Source organism: Schistocerca piceifrons, chromosome 1 (genome assembly GCF_021461385.2).
Source record: "Schistocerca piceifrons isolate TAMUIC-IGC-003096 chromosome 1, iqSchPice1.1, whole genome shotgun sequence".
Classification (NCBI taxonomy): Eukaryota; Metazoa; Arthropoda; class Insecta; order Orthoptera; family Acrididae; genus Schistocerca; species Schistocerca piceifrons.
In genome coordinates this window covers 1,129,218,189-1,129,227,682 of record NC_060138.1, presented here as the reverse complement: position 1 = coordinate 1,129,227,682, position 9,494 = coordinate 1,129,218,189, and the positions used below count along the sequence as shown (strand labels likewise).

The following is a 9,494-nucleotide window of genomic DNA, read 5'->3' as shown; positions in this document are numbered from 1 at the left end:
ATATCTGAGATGCCTTACAACGAGCTGTTCAGACGAGACCTCTACCCCATTGTACTGTTACGGATTTATAGACAGCCCTGCTGGATTCATGGAGTCAGTTCTCTCCAGCACTACTTCAGACAATAGTCGAGTCAAGGATACGTCGTGTTGCGGTACTTCTGCGTGCTCGCTGTAGCCCTTCTATAATAGAAGGTAACCTACCTTATAAATCATGTGGTGCCAAACCGTTGTTCAAAATTTTATATGTTACTAGTAAATTTTGAAATGTATGATATTTTAGTTAGAAATTTGCCATTTTTTTGTCAATTTTAATTTATTCGAGGGGCAAATAGGTGGATCTCAAGAATTACGTAAATGAAAGCCGCGACATTCATTCGCTCGACAGGATCATCAAGCAATCTGGAGCATACATTTACGGATGTCGCGCACGCTTCTGCCTGTCGTGCTATTGTTACAGAGAAGTGGGCTGATATGGGCAGCCGGTGAATGCGTGACTATCGACTTATCTAATATGGGGCGCTCTACGTTATCTCCTTATCTCACTAAACGCCGGCATAAAACCTCACGCAAAGTAACTCGGCCGCTGGTAGCGAACCAGTGCGTCATCTTAACACGACACCGTACCGCTAGTCGGTTGACAACTGCTTAGCTTCGTCGTCTTTCCTACCGCGCAGGTCAGAAGCCACCAGTGATGCCGAAGGGACGAAAAATCGTCATCGCGAGTCTCTTCAAGGGAGAGCCCAAAGTCACCGACTTCAAAATCGAGACCGAAGAACTGCCGGCGCTACAGGATGGCCAAATACTGTGCGAAGCAGAATACATCAGCGTGGACCCGTACCAGAGGGCGTACTCACAGAGGCACAAGGTCGGCGCCACCATGATCGGATCACAGGTATGCTTCATCAAGAAGATGAAACTAAATGATGTCCATTCTTATTGTCCTGACTAGAAGCATTAGGCTTCCAATTCTTATCGTACTTGTGTACTTCCCCCTTCTTTCTCTGTAATCTTCAAATATTGTTACAGCAGGCAAGAAGCACAGAACAGTTGCTGGTTATTTGAAAGACTAATGTTTCCGTCAGATTTATTTAGAGGAGTAAAATATTTTCACTTATGAAAAAGTCATTTCTTCTGAAGGTCTTAAATGCACCGGTCATAGCAGAAATACACATGAGACTTTATCAGACCTGTCGAAATGTAGGAATCTGAGTTTCATTGGAACCATGACAAGTTAACGAGAGAGTTAAGAAGACAAAACACGTAGTTTAAGTTCAGACTTTTAGGGAGCAACACAGAACGAATACTGCCAATACATATCAACGTGGAACACAGTGAATTCGCTGTCACCAGTCCGGTGTGAGCAATGTAAATGTCGTGTCACTGCTTCGCGTTTTATGATTTTCAAGACATTCAACTTAAGCACTTGTGGAGTATCTAGCAACATAGTTTGTTATTGTCTGTTATGTGTCACTAAGCAAGCAGTATCCGTTTCACGGACACTATGTACGCATGGTTTATTCTTGTCATCCTTAAATGAAGAAACATGCATTTTTAACATAGACGAGTGGGTAAGTTGTATAGGAAAAGATGCCTTCTTCAGAAACTGAGCACTGCTTATTTTAGTGAAGTTATAGTTAATGAAGCCGTTACTTCGTTCAAAGAATATTTAATTAAAATGACTTTGCTGCTGAAAAAACCACACGTCGTGTTCTTGTAACGGAAATCTACATCTGCATCTACACTATGTGATCAGAAGTGTCCGGACACCTGGCTGAAAACGACTTACAAGTTCATGGCACCCTCCATCAGTAATGCTGGAATTCAATATTGTTTTGGCCCACCATTAGCCATGATGACAGCTTCCACTGTCGCAGGGATGCGTTCAGTCAGGTGCTTGAAGGTTTATCGGGCAATGGCAGCCCATTCTTCACGGAGTGCTTCACTAAGTAGAGGCATCGATGTCGGTCGGTGAGGCCTGGCACCAGTCGGCGTTCCAAAACATCCCAAAGGTGTTCTATAGGACTCAGGTCAGGATTCTGTGCAGGCCAGTCCATTACAGGGACGTTATTGTCGTGTAACCACTCCCCCACAGGAGGTCCGTTATGAACAGGTGCTCGATCATGTTGAAAGATGCAATCGCCATCCCCGAATTACTTTTCATCAGTGGAAAGCAAGAAGGCGCTTAAAACATCAGTGTAGGCCTGTGCTGTAATATTGCCACGCAAAACAATATATGGTGCAAAATCCCCTCCATGAAAAACAGGACCACACCATAACACCACCGCCTCCGAATTTTAGTGTTGGCAATACACACCCTGGCAGATGACGTTTACCGGGCATTTGCAATTGACACACCGTGCCATCGGATCGCCACATTATGTACTGTGATTCGTCACTCCACACAACGTTTTTTCACTGTTCAATGGTCCAATGTTTACGCTCTTTACCCCAAGCGAAGCGTCGTTTGGCATTTACCGGCTCGATGTTTGGTTTATGAGCAGCCACTCGACCTTGAAATCCAAGTTTTCTCTCCACCCACCTAACTGTTCAAATGGTTCAAATGGCTCTGAGCACCATGGGACTTAACATCTGAGGTCATCAGTCCCCTAGAACTTAGAACTTCTTAAACCTAACTAACGTAAGGACATCACACACATCTATGCCCAAGGCAAGATTCGAACCTGCGACCGTAGTAGTCGCGCGGTTCCAGACTGAAGCGCCTAGAACCACTCGGCCACACTGGCCGGCACCTAACTGTCATAGTACTTGCAGTATATCCTGATGCCGTTTGGAATTCCTATGTAATGGTCTGGATAGATGTCTGCCTATTACACGTTACGACTCTCTGCAACTGCCGACGGTCTCTGTCATTCAACAGACGAGATCGGCCTGTTCGATTTTCTGCTGTATGTGTCCCTTAACATTTCCACTTCACTATCGCCTCTGAAACAGTGGACCTAGGGACGTTTAGGAGTGTGGAAATCTCACGTACAGACGTATGACAAGTGACATCCAATCACCTGACCACGTTCCAAGTCCGTGGGTTCCACGGAGCGCCCCATTCCGCTCTCTTACTATGTGTAATCACTGACGGGGTCAGTCTGGAATCGCAAGACCGCTACGGTCGCAGGTTCGAATCCTGCCTCGGGCATGGATGTTTGTGATGTCCTTAGGTTAGTTAGGTTTAACTAGTTCTAAGTTCTAGGGGACTAATGACCTCAGCAGTTGAGTCCCATAGTGCTCAGAGCCATTTTTGAACTGACGGGGTCGTTGATATAGAGTACCTGGCACTAGGTGGCAGCACAATACACCTAATATGAAAAACGTATGTTTTTGGGCGTGTCCGGATGCTTTTGATGACATAGTGTACATCTATACTCTACAAGCCCTCTTATGGTGCGTGGCGGAGGGTATTTTGAGTACAAGCGTCTGTTCCAGTGACGAGTGGCTCGCGGGAAGAATGATTGCTGGTTAGTTTCTCTGTGGGCTTCAGTCTCTCCCGTTTTATCGTCATGCGCTTTTCGCGAGATCTATATGGGAGGAAGCAATGCATAGATTGACTCGTCTAGGAACGTACGCTCTAGGAACTTAAACGGCAGACCACACCTGTGATGCGTTCGCCTCTTTTGCAGCGTCTTCCTTGGTATTTGGCTGAGCACCTCCGAGGGAACTAAATGAACCTATGACGAAACGTGGGGATCTTTTTTGGATCACCTCTGTTTGATATGCCAAGCATATCCGGCAGAGATACAAGGCCGCCAAACAATATTCAACCATTTGTCAAAACATGATTCTATAAGCTACCTCCTTTGTCGACGGACTAAATTTCCTGACACTTCTTCCCTTGAATCTCAGTCTGGCATCAGCGTTACCCGCGAATAATTTTGTGTGGACACTGCCCTTTAAATCGTTCAGTATTCGCACTCCTAGATATTTTATGGAATTAACTTCATCAAGTGATTATTCTGCAGTCGTGTAACTACACAGTTTCGCGTAGTATTAAGGTCTTATTTGATTCACTAGGTGGCAGTGCGCAAATGTATCGAAAGCCTACCGGTAGTCAAGAAACACCCGAGCTACCTCGGCGAATGCATCTTCTGTTTTTTGCGATTCGTGCAGGAACAGAGCAATCTGGGTGTAAAACAAGCATTGTTTTCTGGGCTATGTTGATTCCTACAGATGATATTTCTGGCGTCCACAAATTTCATAATACAGGAGCACAAAACACGTTTCAGAATCCTACAACAAATCAACATCAGACACACTTGTTCATAGTTTTGTGTGTCCATTCGACGGTGCCGGCCGCTGGTGGCCGAGCGGTTCTAGGTGCTTCAGTCTGGAACCGCGTGACCGCTACGGTCGCAGGTTCGAATCCTGCCTCGGGCATGGATGTGTGTGATGTCCTTAGGTTAGTTAGGTTTAAGTAGTTCTAACAAGGGAACCTTCCCATCGCACCCCCCCACAGATTTAGTTATAAGTTGGCACGGTGGATAGGCCTTGAAAAACTGAACACAGATCAGTCGATAAAACAGGAAGAAGTTGCGTGGAACTGTGAAAAAAATTACTAAAATATACAAACTGAGTAGTCCATGCGAAGATATGCAACATTAAGGACGATGCGAGACGAGGAGCGCCGAGGTCCCGTGGTTAGCGAGAGCAGCTACGGAGCAAGAGGTCCTAGGTTCAAGTCTTTCCTCGGGTGAAAAGTTCAATCTTTCATTTTCAGTTTATGTGACAAACTCTTATGTTTTCATCACTTTTTTGGGAGTGATTATCACATCCACAATAAAACCTAAATCGGGCAAGGTAGAAGAATCTTTTTACCCATTCGCTAAGTGTACGAGTTAGGTGGGTCGACAACATATTCCTGTCATGTGACGCACGTGCCGTCTCCAGCGTCGTACAGAATATAGCAGACGTGTTTTCCTGTGGAGGAATCGGTTGACCTATGACCTTGCGATCAAATGTTTTCGGTTCCCATTGGAGAGGCACGTCCTTTCGTCTACTAATCACACTTTTTTGGGGTGCGGTCGCAAAACACAGACACTAAACTTATTACCGTGAACAGAGACGTCAATGAACGAACGGACAGATCATAACTTTGCGAAAATAAAAAAATTAAAGTTTTCAGTTGAGGGAAGACGTGAACCAAAGACCTCTCGTTCTACAGCTGCTCACGCTAACCATGGGACCACGGCGCACCTGAGCTTAATTAAGCTTGATGTTGTCTATCTTACGCATGGACTACTCAGTTTGTATATTTTGCTTATTTTTTCATAGTTCCACACAACTTCTTCCTGTTTTCTCGATTGATCTGTGTTCAGTTTTTCAAGGCCTATCCACTGTGCCAACTCATAACTAAATCTGAGGGGCGTGCGATGGGGAGGTTCCCTTGTAAGTTCTAGGGGACTGATGACCTGAGATGTTAAGTCCCATAGTGCTCAGAGCCATTTTGAACCATTCGACGGTCGTTCTTGAAAACGAAAATGATCTGTTCTTTTTTCCAATCTTTATGAACGCTTCCCTCCTTCAGAGACCTACCGTACACTGTCGTTACAAGAAGTGCGACTTATTTCGTATATTTTCTGTGGAATCGTATTGCTATCTCGTCGGATCCAGAGGCCTTCCCTCTGAGGCACTATTTGACTTACTCTTCTGTCTCCTGACCACTAACTGCCATATTGTCGTTCGCGCGAATATTTTAAGGAGGAACTATAGTTTGAGTTTTCTTTGTGAAACTATTTTCGGAAAAGACGTTCAGTATTGCGGAGTTTCTGGTTCATCCTCCGTTTCAGTGTCAGAACAGATGGCCTCAACCCGTCCGCTGTTTTAACAGAAGACGGAAACTTCTTAGGATTTCCTGAGATGTTAGTAGAATTTTACTATCGAATTGTTAGAACGCATTATACACGCTGAAACTGAAAATAAAATACTGCTAATCAGGCTGCAGCACGTATGTGCCAACTTGTAGACACGTCCGGTGAACATCAAGTAGGCCATAATAAAGAACCAGAACCTTCGAAAACTGCTGTTTCTATAAAGCCGAAACGTTGCCATATTATTTTCGATTTTAAACCATTGACTAGAGGAAGGCCATGCATGAGTAAAAAGAAAAATGCATACTGGGAAGCGCAATTATTTTAACAGAAGCACTCCGTCTTCAGGCACAAGTGGCCCATCGGGACCATCCGACCGCCGTGTCATCCTCAGTTGGGGGTGCGAGTAGGAGGAGCGTGTGGTCAGCGCACCGATCTCCCGGTCGTTATGATGGTTTTCTTTGACCGGAGGCGCTACTATGCGGTCGAGTAGCTCCTAAGTTGGCATCAGGAGGCTGAGTGCCCCCCGGCAAATGGCAACAGTGCATGGGGGATGGCGGCCCGGATGGTCACCCATCCAAGTGCCGGCCACGTCGGAAAGAGCATAACTTCGGTGATCTGACGGGAACCGGTGTATCCACTGCGGCAAGGCCGTCGCCATTTGTTTTAATAAGATTACCTATAAAATAGTGTTTATTGTTAAGGAAGCAAACAATGAGGAGTAAAACAGGTCAAAACGATAAAGATAACATTCTGATGAAAGTATAGTGCAATGTCTTGTATGTGAAATGCGTTCTATGCTGATCCCCCATCTGAAGCCTCGACAATGTGTTGCAAACGCTGCACCTGCTGAGATGATGACATAATTTAAATACGATAATTTGTGGTTGATCGTTGTTGATGAAAAACTCTTTTAGTGATATATTAAATACTTTCACTGAAAATTGGTCAGTAAGAAACTAACAACAATGCAGAAGTAATATTGTCTCATACGTTCTAGGAATAAAAACATATCCATTCGATTTTTAACAGTACTTTTGTAAGTATTTTGATCTTGGTTTAATTCTGCGTTAAGATGACGATTTCGCATTAATGTGTAAAATCGGTTAAGAAATTGATAGTTGATTAAAATAAAAATTAATGCAACTAGATACAACGCATTTTAATAGGTGCAAAGCGAAAAAAGTTATCTTTAAAATGAATTTATTAATAGGAGCTAACCGCTAATTTCTTCAACTTTCGCCAGTCTCCCCTGCCGGTGTTTTCATATCTACATGTTCATGACGTACAAGGTGTACTAAAAAGTTGTATCAACTCTAAGAAAATCAAGATACGACACTGATAAATAATGATGGTTTTAGTCCTTTACATATTACCCATTTCAATGTGACATACATTTCTGAATGATGCATGGTTTGGCGCAGTCCTTGGTTGTAGAAATCTGCCTTAGAACTATTTCACCTTGTAAATTACCCCCATGCCTTCGTGTAAATGTACCCCACGCCAGGGTTTCTCCATCCTAGATGACAGAGGAATCATTAACTGCTTGCCAGGCAAGTAAAATACATATCGAGAGTCAAAATTTGACAGCCAAAAGATGTGGCATGTATGGCTGGGTCCTGACTGTATTGAATGAGCTGGGACGTTGTCATGGAACATATATGCTCTCTTGGACAGCTTCCTTCGACTTGGTTCAAATGGCTCTGTGCACTATGTGACTTAACATCTGAGATCATCAGTCCCCTAGAATTAACCTAAGGACGTCACACACATCCATGCCCGAGGCAGGATTCGAACCTGTGACCGTAGCGGTCTCGCGGTTCCAGACTGAAGCGCCTAGAACCGCTCGGCCACACCGGCCGTCTCCTTCGACTTGTTTTGACAGTCTTCCATATAACCTCGTCGAGAGATTTCGGTGGTATGTTCCTTCGATGGTTTATTCCTTACAAGACTAACCTGTTACCGTAACACCATGGAGGTTCCAAGAAACACACGCATCATTACCTTCCCCGATGACGATTGTGTCTTCGTTATTCTCGGCGGTGCTGTATCCACATCTTACCACTACTTCGTTTCTCTCTTGCCTCGGCGTCATAGTAACAGACTCAGTCCCGTCTAGGGGTGTTAGGTGCCAAAAGTGGTCTCATGGATTGGCCTGACATACCTCCAACGTTTCTACTGCTTGATCGGTTAGCTTTTTGAATGGGATTCAACAGTCGTGGTTCAGTAAGTTGCACAGAGTGTTGACAATTAACTCATAATTGATTTTCATTTTCTCCATCATAGATTTAATCGTGTATTGTTGCCATATACTCCACCAGTTTAGCCTGGATTTTGTAACTTCGTTCTTCTTCAAATGTAGAAATTCAGTTACCACATTAGACTCCTGTTTATCATTTTGCTACGCCATTTTTATAGCTATCTACAGCACTTTCTCGTCGGTGTTTCAGTGATTACTAGAATTCCAGAAATAAACTTGTAAACGTAAAACCAATTACGCAACTTTTTTTTTGTTAGTGTTAGTTAAAGCTTTATTACGGTACTTGTAAACACACAAAAAACTACGTCCTAGGACTGACATTTATAGTCGGTATTTCATTTGTCTTGACATTACCAGTAGTACATACGCAATAAAATACACCTAGTAATGAAACATTGTGTTACGTTGTTGAACTTATTAGACGTGAGGTAACGGCACTGACTTGCTGCATAGTATGAAATTTTTAACACGATATTTTGGTATCTTAACCTCTTTATGAAATATTGCCGGAGATTACGTTACTTGGGACACCATTTATTGAAGGAAAATTGTCAATAGATGGTCACAAACGTGTAGTGTGGTTACTGGCGTATTAAAATATCCGCTAAACACGTATTCCCATATCTGCCTGTCTCCAGTTGTATTCGTTACATATGATGTATAAAATAAACGCCCTAAAATACTGTGTGGGTCTGGGCAGCCAAACAAGTCAACTCAACAGTTTCACTAAAATTCAAATAGTCCCATAACTTCGACTACGGATTTTATAGCGTTGTCTTGTATCTCTGGAAACGTATTCTAATACCTTTAGGATAGTAGTATTGTTTACAGTGGCAACGACCGCTTCGTCTATTGTGATTGCCTTATCTCTGTAGAAATTTGTCTTCTTCCATTCTTACAGACACGATAAACCAGCTTTATCAGTATGCAATCAGTGACGATAACTTGGGCATCAACTTAAGTCCCAGTGTCAATTTTCATTGCCTGGTAATGATGAGACGGATACAGGATACTCTGACGCAGTCTTCACCGTGCTTTCGTATGTAAAAAATGGATGTGAGTTTCAGCACTTTCAGTATTTGCTGAAGAGGTACTTCCTACCGACTCCTCCTTTCCTTAACTGAATGTTCAGAAAAAGTTCGTTAATGGGAAATGAGAGCTAAGAACACTATTAGCAGCTTGGTCTCAGGCGCCTTGTCACGGTCCGTGCGGCTCCCCATGTCGAAGGCTCGAGTCCTCCCTCGGGCATAGGTGTGTGTGTTGTTCATAGCGTAAGATGGTTTAAGTTAGATTAAGTAGTGTGTATTCTTAGGGACCGATGACCTCAGCAGTTTGGTTCCATAAGATCTTACCACAAATATCCTAAATAACAACGCCGTCCGATCAGCGACGAAATCATTAAGGACAGATTCGTAAGA

The 9,494-nt window shown here is 43.5% G+C and overlaps 1 protein-coding gene across 1 annotated transcript in view; it reads left to right on the top strand.

The window, feature by feature from the left end:
- Positions 1-691: 691 nt before the first annotated feature.
- The window catches only part of LOC124714030 (prostaglandin reductase 1-like), a 31,155-nt gene continuing 22,352 nt past the window's right edge, over positions 692-9,494 (top strand). The window contains exon 1 of the mRNA XM_047242989.1: positions 692-892. Coding sequence (XP_047098945.1) covers positions 692-892 — 201 coding nt within the window. The remainder of the gene's footprint in view (positions 893-9,494) is intronic.